Source organism: Quercus lobata, chromosome 1 (assembly GCF_001633185.2).
Source record: "Quercus lobata isolate SW786 chromosome 1, ValleyOak3.0 Primary Assembly, whole genome shotgun sequence".
In the NCBI taxonomy this organism is placed as follows: Eukaryota; Viridiplantae; Streptophyta; class Magnoliopsida; order Fagales; family Fagaceae; genus Quercus; species Quercus lobata.
This window is the reverse complement of record NC_044904.1, coordinates 18614843-18637518: the sequence shown is the minus strand read 5'-3', so window position 1 is coordinate 18637518 and position 22676 is coordinate 18614843. Positions and strand designations below refer to the sequence as shown.

General features: G+C 33.8%; 1 protein-coding gene and 1 long non-coding RNA gene across 5 annotated transcripts; one reads left to right on the top strand and one right to left on the bottom strand.

Moving 5' to 3' along the window:
- Nucleotides 1-5844: 5844 nt before the first annotated feature.
- Nucleotides 5845-15746, top strand: LOC115984137 (germin-like protein subfamily 1 member 7). 4 transcript variants are annotated; one of them, XM_031107301.1, is made up of 3 exons: nucleotides 5845-5860; nucleotides 14840-14944; nucleotides 15211-15746. In XM_031107301.1, exons 1-3 carry the CDS (start codon nucleotides 5845-5847, stop codon nucleotides 15744-15746), a joined length of 657 nt encoding a protein of 218 aa, XP_030963161.1. The 4 variants fall into 4 exon arrangements, with proteins under 4 accessions (XP_030963161.1, XP_030963032.1, XP_030962950.1 ...); XM_031107172.1 differs by lacking the exon at nucleotides 5845-5860 and adding an exon at nucleotides 12107-12135 and having other exon boundaries at nucleotides 14847-14944; XM_031107090.1 differs by lacking the exon at nucleotides 5845-5860 and adding an exon at nucleotides 12107-12185 and having other exon boundaries at nucleotides 14885-14944.
- A 2948-nt stretch (nucleotides 15747-18694) lies between these two features.
- On the bottom strand, nucleotides 18695-22160 carry LOC115981940. Its single transcript, XR_004089482.1, has 2 exons — nucleotides 20694-22160; nucleotides 18695-19028 (listed from the first exon to the last, which is right to left on the bottom strand). It is a non-coding gene; the product is annotated as an uncharacterized LOC115981940 (long non-coding RNA).
- Between the last annotated feature and the right edge of the window lie 516 nt (nucleotides 22161-22676).

The window sequence follows — 22676 nt, the reverse complement described above, 5'->3', positions numbered from 1 at the left end:
AAATTTTGCTATAGCTTAATCTAAGTGTATATGTATGTGAAGCTCCCTCTTAGAGACTTGACCCTGATCGTTGCCCTCCACACCTCACAAGCACTTATACTTGTAGAATGATCATTGCACCAAGGGTGTGCAGTGGTAGCACCTAACTCTTAAATATAAATAGATTTAATTTTTTAAAAATTTTATATATAGTCAATATTTTTTTTTTTTTCATTTATACAAGTGGGAGGCCAATTTTAGGGCTTAGTAGCATCTCTTCTATGTCAAGCATTTGTTGAGGTAACATTGAAGCAACATTTTTGGGTGTTGAAATAGTAAGAGTATTGAGCTTCTACAACACTATGCATTATTACTGAGGTAACAAGGAAAACATTATACGAGTGAGAAAAACATGATACTTAAGGGGTTAAATATTGTGAACCTTTATATGTTTATATTGTACTTACAATATAAATTTACATAGTTGACGAATAAAAAGTGGCAAATGTTGTACACATTTGCTAAAAGTGGTAAATATTATACATTTTTTTGCAAATATGTACAATGCTTGCCACCTTTATTATCTCTATAATGTAAATTTATATTGTACCAGACAATGTAAAATAAGAAATTCTCAAATATTGTTAAAGATACATGGTCCAAGAAGCCCAAACCATTGTCCGTTCATGTGCTTGTAGAACAAACAAACTAATCGTGACTTAGTTTAGGGTTAACCTAGAGTAGTTCTCTAGTATATAAATCCTACTATTGATCTTTGTATATATAGGAGTTTAATAGTGTTAGGGTCATATTATATGTAATTGGCTAATCCTTTGACAAAATGTATGTTACTTGTAATTGGGTAGATATAATATGAGTTTAATATATCAAGAAATATGTTATTCAAGCATATCAAGTGTTCGTATTAAAAGACATGAAGATTGGTCCAAGAAACAAGTAAAGAAAAGATGTTCATTAAGTTTCGACAAATTGCTTGACAGATGCTTGCTATTGAGACTTAATAAGAAGCTTAATAGATAGCTCGACACCAGCATGATCTATTAAGAATTACGATTTTAGAATTTGCAGGTCTGAAATTTGGCCTAAGCTTATGTGTTTGTTTAGGGTTTCTTTTCTCACAACGCTAGACATATATAAGACTTATTTTAAGAGCCGTCTCACACGGATACAAAGACCAAGGGATTTATTTTCTCTACGAGAAGCTACTGTGTTTGTACACCATAAGATTTTATAACTAAGTGCTTCCTGATCTTCATTGTTGATGAAGTGAAGAACCTTGCAGTCAGCAACATCATTTGAGTTGCTGGAGTTAGTTATCAATTGGGTATTGAAGTGAATGTTGAACTGTAGGTTGGTATTTTGGGATAGGTTAGGGTAATGGTAAGATTCCTTGTACTTGTAACCGCTTGATTGTTGATTAGTGGATTCTTGGGAGTGGTGACCTTAAAATCACTCGATAGGGTTTTTGCCTTGCGAGAGGTTTTCCCATTTGTTAACAAATCACCGTGTTAAATTTATTTTCTACTGCATTAAGTACTTTTGGTGATTTGTTGGTGCCTCCATGATTTGCATGTAATTTAACCTAATTAATCAACTTGGTTAATTTAATTAATTAATCGGTGTCAAGTTATCTTAACTTAACAAATTGTAAAGATGTTAGGTTAAAATTTTGCTTTTGCTCTTTTCTTTTTCTATACTGTTAGGTTCTAAAAGTTTAGAACGATTGGCAAATCGTGAGTATAAACTTGTCTAGACATAGATTCCTAAGTCTATAGGTATGATTAGACAATGCTCAAGGTGTTGCAAGTTAGAATAAAAGAATAAGGAAGTTGTAAGTTTAGGAATTCGAAACATGCCAGGTTCGGCTGATCGAGAAGAAGGCTCAACAGATCGAGACACAGATTTGCAGAATTTTAATTAAGCCCATCAGCCTATTAAATCCATTAAGTGATTAGGGTTTCAAATCTAATTCACATAGTATTTAAAGAAAACCCTAAGACATGTTTTAAATAGAGAGAGAAGAGTGCTTCTTGTGCCTCCTATAGTAGATTTAAGGTTTTTGTGCCCAAAACTCTCTCAAATCTTCTACCAGTAATATTCTTTGAAGAAACTCAAGATCTGGTGTTGTAGAAGTTGCTGTCATTACTAGTCATTTAAGGTGCTAGAGATCTAAACCTTCAAAGGTGGTCTTAAAGGCACAAACTGGAGTATTTATGTGCAACAAATTTATAATTGAAGAGTTCGTGGATTCGGAGCTGCAAGTGGTCACGTGAGTAAGTAATACATGAGGTAGTTGTAGATTTAGAGTTAAGTCTAACTTAAAACTTCCATTCTATTAGTGAATTGTTTCCTTGTGGATTGTTTAGGTTAAATCCTCCCTAGGTTTTTTACCTTGAAACTAGATTGTTTCATTGGTTTTTGTGGGTCATCATATCGTTGTATTCTTTACTTTTCTGTTGTTTATGATATGATTGATACATGGTTAACCAAAGTCCGATTAATAAACCTAAGTAACAACTTTATTAATATATTAGGTTAAACATATGGACAAAACTTAGCTACAGTACCTTAGGTGCTGTTCCTTAGGTTCTCATCTTAAGAATCAGCCATGTGGCTACTTAACTAAAAAATACACTTTTATTTTATGAGAAAAAATCTACATGACAGAATTTTAAAAGGAGAATCTAAAGAACAACACCTAAGTACTGTACCTAAGTCTTGCTCTAAATATATTTTGTTTTATAGGGTTCTAAAATCAAACATATACTGTTCTTTTTCAGTTAAATTTGATCTTGACCAAGCCGTGATATACCAAATACCACAACCCAAAATTTTAAAATCTCACAGCCTTCTTAGCCACTGCCATCAACTAGCCCTCAACATGCAAGGCGGCAAGATTGCCTTTGATCACTGTTGCCAAGACATCACCTGCAGCCACCACCAACAACTTTGTTCTCCTCTACATCGGCTGACCCATTAACCTCAGCAAGCGCGCTATTATTCATGTGGAACCTCTCAATAATGTGCCATACATCTACACCGCTCAACTATACTGCTTTATTACTGTTAGAGACATATTAGCCCATTAGCATAGGCCCAAGCCTAATTCTACTTTGTGTGCAAGCCAAGTCTCCTACTTGTACTAGAAGTCTATTAGTCTAGGGTTTAGTCTATTATATATACACATGTTATGATTCATCGTAACACAGGATTTGTACTACACTCTAATATATTATTGATGTAGCCCTTTAGGGTTTCCTTCGTGGATGTAGGTCGTTAGGCTGAACCACGTATCCCTTGTGTGTTATTATGGTCTATATTTTATGCTTTCGCTTCCGCATCCATAGTAGCATATTCAACATGGTGTATCAATGCTAATATTTAACATGGTATCAGAGCCACCTTCCTGTGGCCATGGTTTTTGTCCTTACAGTATATTTAAGAGCAATCTTTATCTTCCTCGGTGTTTTTTTTTTCGCTGCGTTCATCTTCTTTGGCTTCCCACTGCTGCCGTCAAAACTCTCCGGTATATTCAAGCCACCGTTAGAAGTCGCATCAACACTGCAAGACCATTGCCTTCCTCAAACTACCGTCACAGAACCAAACTTCATTCAAGGGATCTTCTCAACCTTATCAAATCTTAAGATTTCATCAAGCTTCCATCTTGAGTTTGAGAGTGGGTGTTAGAGATATATTAGCCCATTAGCATAGGCCCAAGCCTAATTCTACTTTGTGTGCAAGCCAAGTCTCCTACTTGTACTAGAAGTTTATTAGTCTAGGGTTTAGTCTATTATATATACACATGTTATGATTCATCGTAACACATGATTTGTACTACACTCTAATATATTATTGATGTAGCCCTTTAGGGTTTCCTCCGTGGATGTAGGCCGTTAGGCTGAACCACATATCCCTCGTGTGTTATTATGTTCTATACTTTATGCTTTCGCTTCCGCATCCATACTAGCATATTCAACATGGTGTATCAATGCTAATATTTAACATTGGGCCTATGCTAGTGGGCTAATATATCTCTAACAATTACATATATGTGCTAGCAAAACAATGTGAGGTGAGAACACCAGAGCATGTACTGCATTTGAAGTAGAACTTGAATATATTTGAATACCCAAATACGTGTCACCCTTGACATTCTCCTTGTGGGAATTGAACCTTGTGCCTTAGTATATATAGTTCTTGATTAGCTAGTCCTTCCGTAGTCAAGTAATCAAGTTGATGTGAACCATAGGGGGCTGCAAAACACATGGGTTTTTAAAAAGAAAAAACAAATGAAAAGCCAATGGCATCACAAGGTGCTACGTACCATGTTAGCCCCGGACACACATCTACCATGTCAAGCTATGCTACATGTTGATAGTTGACATAGGATCCTATATTGCCACATCAGCAGCCATACGTAAGTCCAACCTACTACATCGCAATTTATATGACTATTTATGTTATTATTTAAACATGTCATATGACTAATTAAAAAAAATCACATGACTAAAATTACACTTGAAAGATCTCTTCAATTGCCACATAAATTGGTGGAAGATAACTCTAAAGTGATATAAATCTAAACTTTTTCCATCCAACTTTTCATGAAATGGTTGACACTTGCTGTTGGTTTGTTATATCGGCAGTTCGTTTGGGTTTTTTTCGATACTATTTGGGTTTGGACTTATGGGTTGCAGTGTGAGTTGCAGCGTTTGTGGGTTGTGGTGTGGTGTGATGGCTAGTCAAGCAAATCAAGTTGTTTTTGTTTTCTGATTGGGCACCATTGGTGGCTTTTTTGCTGAAGATGCTGAGGAACATTGTACTCTAGGAGAGAACCCTATATGATAAAGTTGTTGCTGATGGATAGGAGAGAGTTATGGGTATTAGTTAATTGTGTTTGCTATGTAGATGGATTAGATTACTATTGTTAGGTTCTAAAAACTTAGGATTTTATGTATTTAGAACTCTAATGTGTATTGTTGGCAAATCATGATCAAAACAAGATGTTTAGTCGTGTTTAGACTTGCTCAAAGTTGGTTCATTTATGTAAAGTTGGAACAAGCTAATGCAGAAATTATTATTATTTCTAGGCCTGGTTCGATCGATCGAAGCTTAGGCTCGATCAATCGAAAATCGGGTCAGATGCATTTTCTGCAGAATTCCAACTTAGCCCTAGTTTGTTTTTAAAATGTTTAGGGTTTTGTAATTTGCCCTAGGTATATAAGGCAAACCCTAGCCACGTTTTATTGTTGCTCATATTGCTATTTGTGTAAATCTCTTGTGAGATCTGTGAGGAGCTTTCCTTTACACAAGCTTAGGATTATCAAGAAGGAGATTTCTTCAAGAGCTTGATGATCGTTCAGTTGCTGCCATAAGAACTTAAAGAAACACAAGTGGGTGTGCTTGTACTTGCTGGAGAATCCAAGAAAGAAGGAGTCCGTAGTTTCGGAGCTTGCGTGTGGTCGTGTCAGTAAGTTTCTACTGGTGGGTAGCAATGGGATGTTAGTGGTCTAAGTCCTGTTGAACAACTTCGATTTTTTCATAGTGGATTTAAGTTTATCTTGAGGATAGCTAGGTTAAATCCTCTCCAGGTTTTTTACCGGTTTGGTTTTCCTAGATGATCATATCATTGTGTTATTTATCTTTCCGCTGCTTTGCATGATATGATTGTTTGATTGTGATAACCTAGATTTGGAATTTGGACTAAGAAACAACTTGGCTAATTATCTAAGTTAATCCAATTGTGTTTTTAAGGGGTCTAAAAACTATCAAGTGGTATCAGAGTGGGTAGCTCTTTTGTTTTAGATCTTTTGATCTAAGAGCTAATCCTTGACCCCTGTTATCATGGATAATTTGAAGTGTCTTTCTGATCATGTTTCTGCTCATGCTTCCATTGATTTTATTGATGCTTGTGAAACTCTTTGTAAGGAATTATTGAAATCTATGAAAATTGCTAAGAAATTCAAGGAAGAGTTAAAATTGGCTAATCTTGAAAAAGAGGAATTGATTGTTAGATTAGATGAATCTAATAAAAAGAATGAATTTTTGAGAAATCAAATTTCCTCTCAAGATGAGAAGATGAAAAGCTTGGAACAAGATTTAGTTGAATCTAAAACTAAAATTGAAAATTTGACTAGTACCAAGCTTGCTGTTGATAACAGAACTGTTTTTGTTTCTTTTAAGCCTAAAGCTGAAAAAGTTTATATCCCTCCTTTTAAGAGGAATAATAAAGAAAAGGCTTATTTTGCTAGGTTAGACAAAGGTAAAAGTTTTGATGTTGATGCTGAAGTTTCTAAACCTATGTCTAAACCTACTGTTAGAGAGCATAATAAATCTGTTTTTGTGCCTACCTGTCACCTTTGTGGTGTTGTTGGTCATATTAGACCAAATTGTTTTTTGTTGAGGTAAAAACCAAAATCTGAGACTAGATCTGTTATTAGAAATACTGATGTTCCTAAATTTGTTGATGTTTGTCACTTTTATGGTGTCTCCGGTCACATTCGTCCTAATTGTTATAAATTGAAATAAAGCTTTCTGTGTTTCAGTCTAGGATTTGTGATGATATTTCTCCTGCCATAAGTCCATATAAATTGTTTCATGTTCTTTTGAAAATTTGAGCTTGTTGGCTTGTGAAAGGAATTTGCAGGATTTCAGTCTTTCTCAGAAGATTGGTGTAATTCCTTAAATACACTTTGCTTCTCATGGTTTTTCACCTACAAAGCTGAAGACTTGTGCTAGATGGGTGAGAAAAGATTCTCTAAGGTAAGTGTTGCTGACTTGTCCCTGATTTAATTCTTTCAATTGTTTGTGGACATGTTTTGTTTTTGTTTTTGGTTGTTTTGTTTTTTAAGTTTTTTTAAATAAAAAAAATCCAAAAACATTGAAAAATTTTCAAAAAGACAAAATATTTTATTTTGAGTCTTGTTTTATTTTTCTTGAGGATTACATGAATTATGATATCTCTCTCTTGATTTAGAACATACTTGACATTGTGGAGAAACTTGGATAGTATGTGTTATATAAGTGCTAAACTATTTCTGATTTTGTGTGAGTATGTACTAGTTTGTACATGTACTCAAGGGTTAATTAAGAAATTGATATTTCTTGTTTGTATACCCTCTTTAGCTTAGTTAAGCACTGTCATGCATTACTTTTACATTGTTCATTTAGCATAATGTATGCTTTTTGTTTTTGGTCATAAATTTTTTTAGACCAAAAAGATTTTTGTGTTTTGTATTTCACATCTTGGATTTATAATCAAGGATTGACCATATTATCTTTACATGACAAGTTTATGTACCTTGTTTAACTTTGATGAGCTTACTTATTGCACTTTACTAGTTGAAGCTTTGTAGTGCATGTTGTGTGGGAAAGATGTTTATGGTTTTGATCACTTTGTCTTGATCTTGAAGTCACATGTCTTTGATTGTCAGACTTGAACTTTTAGAGAAAGGCATAAATAACCATCTCACCACTGTTCACTAGCCAATCATGAACACCTTAGTGCATATCGTAAGATTTTGTACTCGAGAAAGTGTAATACATGCACAAAAAGAACATAAGGTGTAGCCTCAGTTTAAATGTTAAAATTGGTGTGTATATTATTGGACTTAATGTTAAATCAATCAAATAAAGTTGGTGTATACATTATCCCGGCTATTTTAATAAGTTTTTGATCAAATAAAATTGGTGTGTATATTATGAGGCAAATCAAGAAACTTACATAATTGCAAGCTTGTTTTCTAGGAGATGTGGGAGTTATATGATGTAATTCTTTAGGTGATAGTCTCTTTCAAATTCTATGTGATGAACTTTGTAGAAATTGATAGTCTCTTTTAAATTCTATGTGATGAACTTTGTAGAAATTGTGATTGATTTCTATTTACATATCACCTCATATGTTTTTCAAGTTTTTGCTAGTTGCACACACTACACAATTTACTCTTTGCTAAACTTGGTACATTATATTGTGTGTGATTTTGTTGTGACCATCCAAGATTAAAAGTTCCTTGATTTTAATGCAAAATGTGTTTAAAGCTTGAGAATTTAAGGTCAAATTGATTGAAAATCTTGTTTTTGGAAGATCTGGGTTGAATTCAAGTGTTTTTGAAAAACTTTTCATTTCATACTCATGTATTTTATTCATAACACAATGTGCTTTGAGGAGTTTCTGCATTAACTTGCACTGTTTTTCAAAATTTCACTTTTCCAGATTTTTGATCGATCGAACCTGTTTCTCGACCGATCGAAACTGAAAAATTTTCAGTTTTTAAGCATTTGACCAATCTATTTTTTCATGCATCATTTATGTTTAGGATTCACATGCATTGCATTGATTTTTTTTTTTTTTTGTGGTATCCATCTTGCAGTTTTGCAATCATATCTCTCATTGTTTTCACACATAACATGCATACACTTTGCTAAATTGGGTACTCAACTTGATTTAAAAATTGATTGATTAATTTTTGAGTTATGTACTTTTTAGTATATGCTATTTTTATGTGTGAATTATAGAAAATATTTTTCTTAAGAGAGATGATGGATAATCAATGTGCAAAAATTTTCTCTACTCATGTAACTGTTTATGGGTCACATAGTGTCAAGTTTGCATATATTGAAAGAGAGAATATTTTTCTTCAAGTGAATCCTCATTTTTTTAGTTTGGTTTGTGTCTTTTTATTTATCCCCACCTCCTAAATTTTTCCCCAAAACTGTTTTTCCCAAATCTTGTTTTGTTTTTCCTATTTTTATAAGGGGAGAAGCTTGTTTTTAATCCTTGTTGTTCATAGGGGGAGTTGTTGCTCTTCATAGGGGGAGTTGTCTCTATTTTCTATAGAGTTGAATTGTTTTGTGTTCCCTTGATATTCTATTTTCTCTTGACCTTTGTTACTCTTTATTTGAGTTATCTTTGTCAATTCGTGACAAAAAGGGGGAGATTTAGATGAAATGTGGGAATATGTGTGGAAAATACATATGTGTGGAAAATACAAGAATGTTCTGTTTAGGGGGAGTTAACATTGTTTTTGATGTATCTAACTTAGGGGGAGAGTTAGTTTGCATATTTGTTGATTTACTGTTTTTGTTTTTCTGTCACACATGATGCATTTTGTTTGAGTGTTTTAGGAAATATACAGGTTGATTCAATTGAGCTGCTGTCTACACTTGCAACTGATGGATAGTAGTGAGGATTGAATTTGTTTTTATGAGCATTATTTTTGTAAAGGACTTTTTGTAAACTTTGAGCTTTCAGTTGTGTTTTGTCACGGATTGCCAAAGGGGGAGTTTGTTAGGTTCTAAATATTTAGGATTTTATGTATTTAGAACTCTATTGTGTATTGTTGGCAAACCATGATCAAAACAAGATGTTTAGTCGTGTTTAGACTTGCTCAAAGTTGGTTCATTTATGTAAAGTTGGAACAAGCTAATGCAGAAATTATTATTGCTTCTCGGCCTGGTTTGATCGATCGAAGCTTATGCTCAATCAATCGAAAATTGGGTCAGATGCATTTTCTGCAGAATTCCAACTCAACCTTAGTTTGTTTTTAAAATGTTTAGGGTTTTGTAATTTGCCTTAGGTATATAAGGCAAACCCTAGCCACGTTTTATTGTTGCTCATATTGCTGTTTGTGTAAATCTCTTGTGAGATTTGTGAGGAGTTTTCCTTTACACAAACTTAGGATTATCAAGAAGGAGATTTCTTCAAGAGCTTGATAATCATTTAGTTGCTGCCATAAAAACTTAAAGAAACACAAGCGGGTGTGCTGGTACTTGCTGGAGAATCCAAGAAAGAAGGAGTCCGTGGTTTCGGAGCTTGCACGTGGTCGTGTCAGTGAGTTTCTACTGGTGGGTAGCAATAGGATGTTAGTGGTCTAAGTCTTGTTGAACAACTTCGATTCTTTCATAGTGGATTTAGGTTTACCTTGGGGATAGTTAAGTTAAATCCTCCCCAGGTTTTTTACCGGTTTGGTTTTCTTGGGTGATCATATCATTGTGTTATTTATCTTTCCACTGCTTTGCATGATATGATTGTTTGATTGTGATAACCTAGATTTGGAATTTGGACTAAGAAACAACTTGGCTAATTACCTAAGTTAATCCAATTGTGTTTTTAAAGGGTCTAAAAACTATCAACTATTACTAATTATTTGTTTTGGTTTTGTGTATAAATTAATCATAATATGACATCATTAATTTAAAATGGATGCATTTCATATTTCAATTTAAATATTATAAACCTAAACTAGTTACAGGTCCATGCATGGCACAGAAGAATTTTTTGGGTTAAGATAGCTTGACCCCAATTAATTAATTCAATTACCCAAGTTGATTAATTACGTTAAATTACATGCAAAACGTGGAGGCACCAACAAATCACCAATTAAACTAAATGTAGCGAAAATTAAATTGACATGGTGATTCGTTGACAAATGGGAAAAACTTCTCACAAGGCAAAAACCCTACTGGGTGAATTTAAGGTCACCATTCCCAAGAATTTATTAATCAATAATCAAGCGGTTACAAGTATGAGGAATCTTACCACTATCCTAGCCTATCCCAAAATACCAACCTATAGTTGAACTATCTCTAATACCCAATTGGACTTGATCTTGTAGTAGCCTTTTTTCCTTCGATGCACAAATCTCCAATCTGTGACTAACTCCTTTGCACAGATCCCAATATAGGACTAACTCCATAGCAACCCTTTTATTGTTGTAGTTGATTTGCAATAGCTTTGCATAGAAACACCAATAAAATCTTCAATGTTGGTGCTAGAAATTTGCTTGGTTGTAGAACCTAAAGGCGTACATAAAAATGCAGCAAGAACTCTTTCTAGGGTTAGGGTTTTCTTTCTCCACCTCCTTATTTAAATAGGAGCTTAATGGGCCTTATAAATAGGCTCTCTTATTCCAATTAGGTTTACACAAACCATGGTCTTTCCTAGTCCCATAAGGATTATAAAAACTCATAAACAACTAGCCTTTTAGAATTAAAACGTTGCAGGCTATATCAAAAATAACTTAAGCTCGATAGATCGAGAGGTATCGAGACAATTATCGAGCTTTAATAAATTTTGATAGATCGATAGGTATTGAGGAGGTATTCGGACCTGCAGATTAAGCTTTTCTTGAGCAGTTCTTGAGTAATTTTCATGTCTTCAATGTAACTACTTGTAATGATCATCTTGAATCTACTTAGATTTACCCAAATACAAGTAAAGTGCATTTTATCATAGGATATGCCAATTACATAAAAATATGAACCTAACAAATTTCATATAATTATGTTTTTGAATTCACAGTGGTTTATATCTAACTTGTTTCTTTTTTTTTTTTCCTGAAAAATGTTTTAAACTTTACTTCTCAATTTCTCATACAACAACTTCAATAAGCGTTTCGATGTAAGAGATCTAGCTATGAATTGTAACAAATATGAGTTGAATATGGTATTGACAAAACATTCATAAGAATCAAATCATAGATAGAACCCCAACCCCATAGGATGAAGTGAGAACAACAAAAAGAGATTGACAAGAATAATATACCACATACCTTAGTAGTAGTTAGATGCCTTTGTAGTTATTGGCTCTAGAAAACCCTTAAATCTAATAAACAACTAAAAAATATTTAGAAATTAGTACCGACCAGATAAGATGAGGTCAATAACATTAGTTCAACCCAAGCATACTTAATTATATGGGTCACACCGTTGACTATTAAAAATTTCCTAATGAGGACAAAGTCAAGATATATACATGGGTCCTTCAATCATTTCAATGTTAAATATATGTACTATGAACGTAAGGTTAATTTGTGGCTTGGAAAAAGCAACACAAAAACTACACAATGGCATTGAAGTGGTCCAATTTGATTGCTTTTCAAATTGTGTATAGACTATTAGTGTTTAAAGAAAGGTTCAGCCATTAAATAAGAAATTAAGAGCGGTTGAAGAACTACTGAGTCTTATATGCTCCATTTTTGAAAAACTTAGACAGGTTCACTGACTCCTCCCTATAAATAGACATATTCCCATATACTTTGTTCCCATCTCTCACCCAAGCAAGAATACGCGGAGTATAAGATATGATAGAGATAACATAACCTCAAATATGATGAAAGGTGTTCCTTTCCTTGTTACTGTGGCCATTTTGGCTTTGACATTTTCCTTTGCTTCTGCCTATGACCCTTGTACGTTTTTAGACCCCTTAAAATACAAGTTGTTTAATCTAGTTAATTAGCCAAGTGATTACTTAGATAAATTATTCAGATCTAGGTTAACACATTCAAATTATATCATGTAAATAATGCGGAAAAGTAAATAATATAACAATATGATAACCTAGGAAAACAAAACTGGTAAAAAACCTGTGGAGGATTTAACCTAGCTATCCACAAGTTAAAATAGATCCACTATGAAAGAACTGAAGTTTTTACAATAAGACTTAGACCACTAACATCCTATTACTGCCTCGAGTAGAAAACTTACTACCACAACCATGTGATAGCTCCGAGTCTATGGACTACTTCTTTCCTTGATCCATTGCAACCACAAGTACTCCCACTTGTGACTTTGAGACTCCACTCAAAGGTTTCAGATCTCCTTTAAATTCTTTATGCAGCAATTGACACGATCACCAAGTTCTTAACATGAATCTTGATAACCCTAAGTGTGTATGAAGGTAAACACCTTTAGATCTCACAAGAGATTCAACACAAAACATATCCACAACATCTATAACGTGGCTAGGGTTTTTCCTTTTATACTTGGAGTAAAATATAAAACCTTACACGTCAAACCGGGCTTGGGCCGAGTTGGAAAAATTTGCAGAAAATTAATCTGGACGAGGTTCGATTGATTGAACCTTGCAGATTTAGCCAATAAACCTTGCAATTCACTCGATTCCAACTTTACAAATAAACACACTTTGAGCAGCCTAAATCTAGACTCTAAGTTTTGATCATGGTTTGCCAGTACATTACACATTGAATTTCTAATACATTTAGTTTCTAAAATCTTAGAACCTAACAAACTACCCCTTTGACAATCCGTGATAAAACACATCACAAAACTGAAATGCTCAAAGTTACAAATAGCCTTTTTAAAAAATAACATGCCCAAAAACAATTCAACCTAACTACTATCTATCAGTTGCCAGTGTAGATAGTAGTATGACTGAATAAACCTGTATATTCCTGAAACACTCAACAAACACATAAACGCATGTGTGGAAAATACAAGTAAAACAAAAATAAATTCTTGATTTTACAATGCAGAAAATAAAAGATATATATCATGAATAACCTCATAATATAAATCAATAACCAATGTATCATATGTGAAACAAGAAACAATAAAACATAAACTATAAAAGAAAAGTGTCTCCCCCTAACATATACAACTCATAAACAATACATCATCACCAAAACAAATACATCATGAGCCAAAATATTAAGCTCCTAGATACAATCTAAAAAAAACTCCCCCTATCTCCTTGCATAAACCAATATGTACTCCCCCTTTTTGTGATGAATTGCTAAAGGGAAATCAGGATTCATCATCAAAATGAGGTGGTGGAGAAGACCGTCGAGCACCAGCCAATTCAGCACGTAAAGCCTGAAGCTCCGTGAGCACATCCAACAAAATCTGTCCATGTGCTGCCTGAACGGTCATTACAGTATCCAACATAGTCCGAAGGGATAAATCACTCGAAGAAGAAGGTGGAGGATTAATAGCGGTGGTGGGATCGACATACTCCTCAGCAGTAGGGTCACCTAAAGAAGGGGGCTGAGATGCATCACTTGTGGAAGACTCTACTCTAAGGCGTTTAGAGCTAGCTTTCATCTGAACCGCTCTTTGCCTAAGGAAGGTGGCACTTATAGGAGCAATAATATGGATAGGCTCGGATACAGGAAAATCCTCTAAACCTAAGTCTAATAAAATCTGATGAATGAAAACAGGAAAGAAAAGACCATGAGATTTAGCACTACTCCTATTGGTTCTAGAAAACCATTAAGGGTCCGTTTGGATACAGCTGAAAACTGAAAACTGAAATTGAAAACTGAAAAACATTGTAGCAAAATAATTTTTAAATGTGTGAATAGTACCGTGTGACTCATTTTTAATGAAAAAGTTGTTGAAAAGTGAAATTTGTGGGTCCTTGAACAGTACACGATGTGCACTGATTGGCTGAAAAAAATTTGAAAAGTCAAACTTTGCGGCTACTGTTCATTGAACAGTGCATGAATAGTAGCCGCAAGTCTAAAAAACGCATGAAAAAAAAAAGGGAAAAATGTAGACGCGCTGGAAATCAGCACAATCCAAACGTACTCTAAATCTAACAAACAACTAAAAAATATTTAGTAATTAATACCCACCGGATAAGATGAGGTCAAAAGATTAGTTCAACCCAAGCATACTTAGTTATATGGGTCACACCATTGACTATTAAACATTCCCTAATGAGGACAAAGTCAAGATATATACATGGGTCCTTCAATCATTTCAATGTTAAATATACGTACTATGAACGTAAGGTTAATTTGGGGCTTGGAAAAAGCAACATAAAAACTGCACAATGGCATTGAAGTGGTCCAATTTGATTGCTTTTTAAATTGTGTACAGACTATTAGTGTTTAAAGAAAGGTTTAGCCATTAAACAAGAAATTGAGAGCGGTTGAAGAATGACCAAGTCTTATATGCTCTGTTTGCGAAAAACTTAGACAGGTTCACTGACTGCTCTCTATAAATAGATATATTCCCCATATGCTATATCCCCATCCCTCACCTAAGCAAGAAAAATACTACACAATAAGAGAAAGAACATAAAAAAATATGATGAAAGTTGTAATTGTGGCCATTTTGGCTTTGGCAACCACCCTTGTTTCAGCTTATGACCCTAGTCCATTGCAAGACTTTTGTGTCGCAATTAACAACACCGATTCTGCTGGTATGCACATGCTCTCTCCTTTTTAATTTTTATTTTGATGAACTGCAAATCTACATGCTCTCTCATTATTAGCAGTACGTAGTAATGTTATCGTCACCTACGTTCTTTCGAGATCATTATAGTGAAGTTCTACACATTAATGAAATTATTATCATCACCTACGTTATATCATCTACATTAGATTTTTTTTCTCCTACATGACATGTTATTGTCCATTGTTACAGAACTATCTACTTTGTGACAATAACAAACTTTTCTTTGTGTAGTATTTGTGAATGGAAAATTTTGTAAGGACCCAGCGACTGTCACAGCCAATGATTTTTTCTTTCCTGGACTCAATATTCCTGGAAACACAGCTGCAAGTAAACTCGGATCAAGTGTCAATCTTGTGAATGTCGATAAATTACCAGGTCTCAACACTCTAGGCATATCTTTGGCTCGTCTCGACTTTGCACCATATGGCCTGAATCCTCCTCACACTCACCCTCGTGGCACTGAGCTTTTGGTAGTCATGGAGGGTACTCTCTTGGTTGGATTTGTCACATCCAACCCAAACAAACTCTTCACCAAAGTTCTAAACAAGGGAGACGTCTTTGTATTCCCAATTGGTCTTATTCACTTCCAATTCAACATTGGGCAGACCAATGCTGTTGCCTTTGCTGGTCTCAGCAGTCAAAATCCTGGGTTGATCACCATAGCAAACGCAGTCTTTGGGTCTAGTCCTCCAATCAATCCTGATGTTCTCGCCAAGGCCTTCCAGTTGGACAAGAATGTAGTTGATTATCTTCAGAAACAATTCTAAGTCAACTACAATTTAAGAAAATATTTGTAATAGGAATAATTTACCGCTATATAGTTTGAATAAAGTTTACATTGTTTCCCTTGATGTAATGCCATAGAAATAATTATTTTCAAATAAAATGATTTATGATTATTTAATTTTTTTAGTGCAAGCCATTGTATAATAGGAAAGGCATAGCAATTAGTGCACGAATAAATCTTGATTCTTCCTTGGATCCACAATGTTTGAAATTACTAGCACCTAACTATTATATATAAAAAGATTTTTTTTTTTTTTTTGGAAAAAATTATACAAGTAAGAAAAAAAATAATACTTAAAGGGTTAAATATTGTGGACCTTCATATATTTATATTATACTTCTTATGTAAATTTACATTGTAGACACACAAAAAGTGTAGTGGTAAATATTGTGTACTTTTTGCAAATGCGTACAATATTTACTACTTTTTGTATCTTTGCAAGGTAAATTTATATTGTACCGGACAATGTAAAATAAGAATTTCTCAAATATTGTTAAAGATGCATGGTCCAAGAAGTCCAAACCATTGTAAGTTCATGTGTTTGTAGAACAAACAAACTAATTGTGAGTTAGTCTAGGGCTAACCTAGAGTAGTTCTCTAGTACATAAACGTACCCTACTTTTGATCAATTGTAAATTAATACAAGAGTTTAATGGTGAAGATCTCAGGTTAAAATATTGCTTTTGCTCTTTCCTTTTTCTATATTGTTGTTTTTCAGTTAAATTTGATCTTGACCAAGCCGTGATATACCAAAATACACAACCCAAAATTTTGAAATCTCACAACCTTCTTAGCGATGCCATCACTAGCCGGCAGCATGCAAGGCTGCAAGATTGCCTCTGATCACAGCCGCCAAGTTCATCACCTATAGCCACCGCCAGCAACTTTTTTCACCTCTGCAAGCACGCTGTTCTTCATGTGGCACCTCTCAATAATGTGCCATACACCTACACCGGTCTACTATACTGCTTCATTACCTGTACGTGCTAGCAAAACAAAACAAGGTGAGAACACCCGAGCATGTGTTGCATCTGAAGTAGAACCTGAATATTTGAATACCCAAATACGTGTCACCCTTGACATTCTCCTTGCCGGAATTGAACCATAGGGGGTTGCGAAACACACGGGTAGTTAAAAAAAAAAAAAAAACGAAATGCCATATGGCATCACAAGGTGCTACCATGTTAGTCCCGACCACATATCTACCATGTCAAGCTATGCTATGCGTTGATAGTTGACACATGATCCTATATATTGCCACATCAACAGCCATACGTCTGTCCAACCCACTACGTCAAAATTTATATGACTATTTATGTTATTATTTAAAAGTCAAGTGATTAAAATTAAAATTGTATGATCTCTTCAATCACCACATAAATTGGTGGAAGATAACTCCAAACCGATATAAAACAAAACTTTTTCCATCCAACTTTTTATGGAATGGTTGATACTTGCTGTTGGTTTGTTATATCGGCGGTTGGTTTGGGTTTTTTTCAATGCAATTTGGGTTTGGACTTGTGGGTTGCAGTGTGAGTTGCGACGTGGGTTGTGGTGTGGTGTGATGGCTAGTCAAGCAGAGCAAGTTGTTATTTTCTGCCTGGACACCATTAGTGGCTTTTTTGGTAAAGATGCTGAGGAACAAATTGCACTCTAGGAGAGAATCCCATAAGTTAAAGCTGTTCCTGATGGATGGGAGAGAGTAATGGGTATTAAATATTAATTGTGTTTGTTATGTACATGGATTAGATTACCACTACTACTACTTATTTGTTTTGGTTTTGTGTATAAATTAATCATATAAAGAATACAAAGATATATGGTATATTTACAACTTGGAGAACTTTATATATATATATATATATATATTCATTAGCTACAATGGGAGAGGAGGAGTTTGAACTACAAATGTCTTTGTTGGAAATATTAAAAAATGTCAACTGAACGAAAAAATTTGTATAGTATGATATAGACAGCTTAAATGGCATAATATGATTATATATGTATAAAATAAAACAAAAACTTATAGTTTATACACTTCCCTAGCATTTATTCTAAATAAAGTTTTCTTTTCTATTGTTTAGTTGACTAATGTAAACAACTCATGTTTTCCTAGGAGCCCCTAATAACTAAGAAAATAATTCTCTCCTTTTGAAATGGACTGATTTCACGGTTCAATTAAAGCCGTACATAATATGATTTTATTTAAAATGGAGGCATTTCATGTTTCAGTTTAAAAGTTATGAACCTAAACTAGTTGTGGATCCATGCATAGCATGGAAGAATTTCATATAATTATTTTTTTTTGAATTCACTATGGTCAATATCTAACCTGTTTCTTTTATTTTTTATTTTTGTAAAATGTTTTTAACTTTACTTCTCTAGTTCTCATACAACAACTTCAATAATCGTTTCGATGTAAGAGATCTTGCCATGAATTGTAACAAATATGAGTTAACTATGGTATTGACAATACATTCATAAAAATTACATCATAGATAGAACACCATAGCATGAAGTGAGGACTGAGAACAACAAAAAGGGATGACAAGAATAATATAACACATTCCTTGGTAGTCAGTTGCCTACGTAGTTATTGGTTCTAGAATACAGAGTCAAGATAAGATGGGGTCAATAAGATTAGTACAGCCCAAGAATTCTAATATGGGTCACACCGTTGACTATATCTTAAACATTCCTTAATGAGGACAGAGTCAAGATATATGCATGGGTTCTTCAATTATTTTAACTAGAAAGTATATTAAAAAACAATTTAGACCTTTCAGTGGTAATAAAGTAATAACATTTTATCTATGTTTGCCAAGGTCAAATACTGATCCGGTTTTGGCTGTCATAGTTACTAAAATAAAAAAAGAGAACCAATATGTGAAAGAGTTATGATATTCTTAGAAGATTTAGTTACTCGTATCCTTTAGAATTTAAAAATTAATAGCTAAAAAGCATCAAATTATTGTAGCAATATTACTTGGTGAACCACTATGTTGAAAACTTGATACTACTGAAAGTTTTAAGATCCTTTACATACTGGAGTTGCTAGAAACCACAACAATGCACATCTTTATAGACACTCTAAGCCAAAGGAATGAAAGAATTGCCTTCTATAAAGAGCATTTGAAGCACTTAGAAGATTCATTATCTTGTGAACCATCAAAAGACCTTTCAAGAGTAACACCAGCTAAATTAGAGCATTCGATGTCTTTAACTATAGAGCCATCAACACAATTAACGCTATTTCTAGTACCTGTATGAAATAGCAAAATCAATATCAGCATACAACATTTTTTTTTATATATAAGTAATATCAGCATCTAACTTTGAGGCATAAATGTGAATAAAATAATATTAAAAAAGGAACACGTTTATACATTACAACAATTTCTGCAAATGCACATTAGTGATAGTCTGGAACCTAATTTGGAGTATATTAGCCACATGATTGTAGTACCTTATGAATAAGGACTATCCTAACCATACATATATAATCGCATTAGATGGCTTCAAGTCTTCCACAACAAACACAATGGCAAAAAATGAATTACAATAATTACAATCTTAGAATTTCACTGTCCTCTTATTATTCATCAAGCTTTAGCTTTAGTAGTCTAAGAGTATAGAGAAAATTGAATTCATTAGAGCAGATTGCTCTATCTAATACCATGTACATTTAAATTAGGATGATCAGTTCATCCAACAATCTGGCCTTGAATCTTAGTCTCACAATTTCAAACTCTATATATGTCCATGACCATGGGTGTCATCTTCTCAGGAGAATAAGGAAGATATGAAGCATTCTTATTAACTTCCTCAAAAAGTAACAAATACCATCCACCATTGTTAAATTTGATCTTCCTCAAAACAGTCTCATAAAGATACTAATGAATGAAATCTCATTAACTCTATAACCCATTGCTCATTCTATAACTCATTGCAAGATACCTTAAAAGTTGAGTCAGTATAATACCAAGATTAAAGGTAAGACATTATTTTATTTCTATAATACCAAGATTGTACCATATATGATTAATTGGCAATAAAAATGAACTCAACAAAATATGACCTATACCCTCTGAATTCATCACCTTATCCTTTCATTCTTTAACAGGATAAAAAAATTGAAGAAATTGAAAAGCCTTCCCTCCACAGAGATTCACGTTACTACTTCTATAGGATTTGCATTAAGGGAAAACTCTCAATTTACTTTTTCCTTTGTCTAGAATAATCTCCTGCTCTATTTCAACATTCAAATTGTCCAAAAGAGACTGAGACTCGAAGTTCTTTAAATCCGTTCCCCTGTGTTTTAACCCAGACAACATAGATAGATAAACATGAACAAATTTAACCCAAATAACTTAATCATAACCAAATATAACATAAAGACCTAAACTGAAACCAATCCAAACAAATTTAAAAAGATTGATCCTATTTAATGCACAAACTGAAAAGCTAATAGAAAAACATAACTTCAAGTTAAAGACCTAAATCAAAACCACTCCAAATAAAATATCAGTTTCTGATCATATTTAATGAACAAACTGGAAAAAAGAAACACATATTAGTATTGGTTCTGGCATGATGATGGCAGGAGGAAATTCATTTAAAAATAAACACCTCATATTGACTTTGATCTTTGGTTTTTTTATTTGTAGTTAGGCAGTAAAAAACAAAAAGGAAATTCATTTAAAAATAAATGCAATAGAGGATAAAGTGGGAATCACAACTTTGCATCAATCCAACATGAGATCAAAACATGCATGAAAGGAAATAAAAATAATACATGAAGAAAAAATAACTATAGTTTCTATTATATGACAAATTGACAATCGTAATCAAAATCAATTCAATTGAGTACCAAAACTTAAGCCTAAATCAAATCAAACGTTTAAAGCAATATTTACTTAAATAATACCTATAAAGGTTTTAGGCGGCCTGACCCAAGATGTCAGATTGCTCTCTTTCCAACTTTTTTCACATGCCCTTACCAACACTCTCTTCGAATAGCAAACGTTAAAGAAACAAAAAATAGAGACTACATCAATGGAGGTACGGTTTGATTGGGGCAAAGGGTGGATGTACTACAGCACAGTTTAACCCAAACAATCAAAACAGAACCACTTATAACTCAAATACCATAATGAGAACCAAATATAACATAAGGACCCAAACAAATCCAAACCAATCCAAACAAAATATCAAAACCTACTCATAATTAATAAACAAACTTAAAGCGAAGATAAAATCTCACCAGTAGTGGTTCCAGCCTCTCTCTATCTTACCCTGCGTGAATAGGAAAAAAAGGGGGGGAGGGGGGGGGGGGGGGGAAGAAGAACCCTAGAAACGTAATTGAATAGGAAAAAAAGGGGAAAAAAAAATCAACATCTAATTTCCTGTTTCTATTGAAATGAATTTGTTATATAAATGGAAAAAAAAAATGGAATAACTTTCAAAAATATGATCTGTTTAAACAATGCAAAGAAATTTAATAGTGATGGTTGTATTTGCACTATACATTTATTTTAATTCCTTTCTAACCTCGATTACCCAAATACTCAAATCAACGTATCTAACAAAAATATGCAAAACCAAACCAATTCTAACCCAAATACCTTAACATATAAACCAAAATCTAAAATCAAACCTGAATTAAAACCAATCTGGCCAAAATACTCAAAGCCAAAACCTAACGAAGAAAGAGAAAACTTTACCAATAGTGACCCTCTGATCTCTCTATTCGCACCTTGTGGAGTTTATGTATAGTGGTTTTGGTCGTCTGATAGGGGCGTTAGGGCGGTATAATCTCTCTTTGAGTAGAATTTGTCATTCCATTTTATTTTCAGTATTTTATTTTTTAAAATAACCTTACCCATAATGGCTCCAGAGGTATGACGGTTAGGGAAAGCCAGTTTTTCGGTGGCTGCAGATGAACGGCGGCACCGGCGGCGGCACCCTGAGATGTCTCTCAATCCCTCTCTGCGCCTTACAAACCCTCAAACTCTCTGTATCTCAAGAACCCTAGAAAATTAAGGGGAACTGCTGGTTTTGAATTAAAAAACATAGAAATATTAAAGATTTAAGATTCTAATTCGAATAGGAAAAGCCATGGTGAGGAGTTTCAATCTTTCAAACTACAAAAACAGTATTTGAAGAGGAAGGAAGTACGCTGACCTTCGGTACAAAAAAAATAGAGACCATACCGGTGGAGGGTACGGTGGTCTGATGGTGGCTAAGCATGACTTTCTTCTCAGATTTTTCTCTCTCCACCATCGATGACAGATTGAAGTTCTTTCTCTATCGTTCTCTTTCTCGGTTCTCCTTTTCTTTCTGCAGCGTATGTCTGTTTTGGGTTTTTATGTTTTTTTTTTTTGTTAATAAGCGCGTTGGGTTTTTATAAGACTCTCCCAAAACATTGCACCGTACGGGTCATTTAATTGTAAAGGTGAGTCTCCAAACGCAACGTACGGTTTTTTAAAGAAAAAATTGTAAACGTGGCAGTATTTTAAGGGGTCATTTTTCCTAACGTGGCAACACCTCCTTAAAGGCTTCTACTATTATATATACTAGTGTTTAACCCGCGCGATGCGCGGGATCATTTAAAATCTCATAAGTAGAAGAAAATACAGGTAATTGCCTTACACATATATTATACATTGTTAAGACTCTTAGTCATTACAACTCTACTATGTATAGCTATAAAAATGGTTTCATTAGAAGTAATAAAGTTGTAAGAATTAGATATTTTTATATTTCTTTTAAAATAAAAAGGAAGAGAGGAAAAGAAATGGAAAGAGAAATTATTTAATTTTTTATATTTCTTAGGTAAAACTCCATAGTGTTTTATTAAGCAATTGAGAAGGAAAAATAGCACAATTGACATTATAAGGGAAATTTTGAT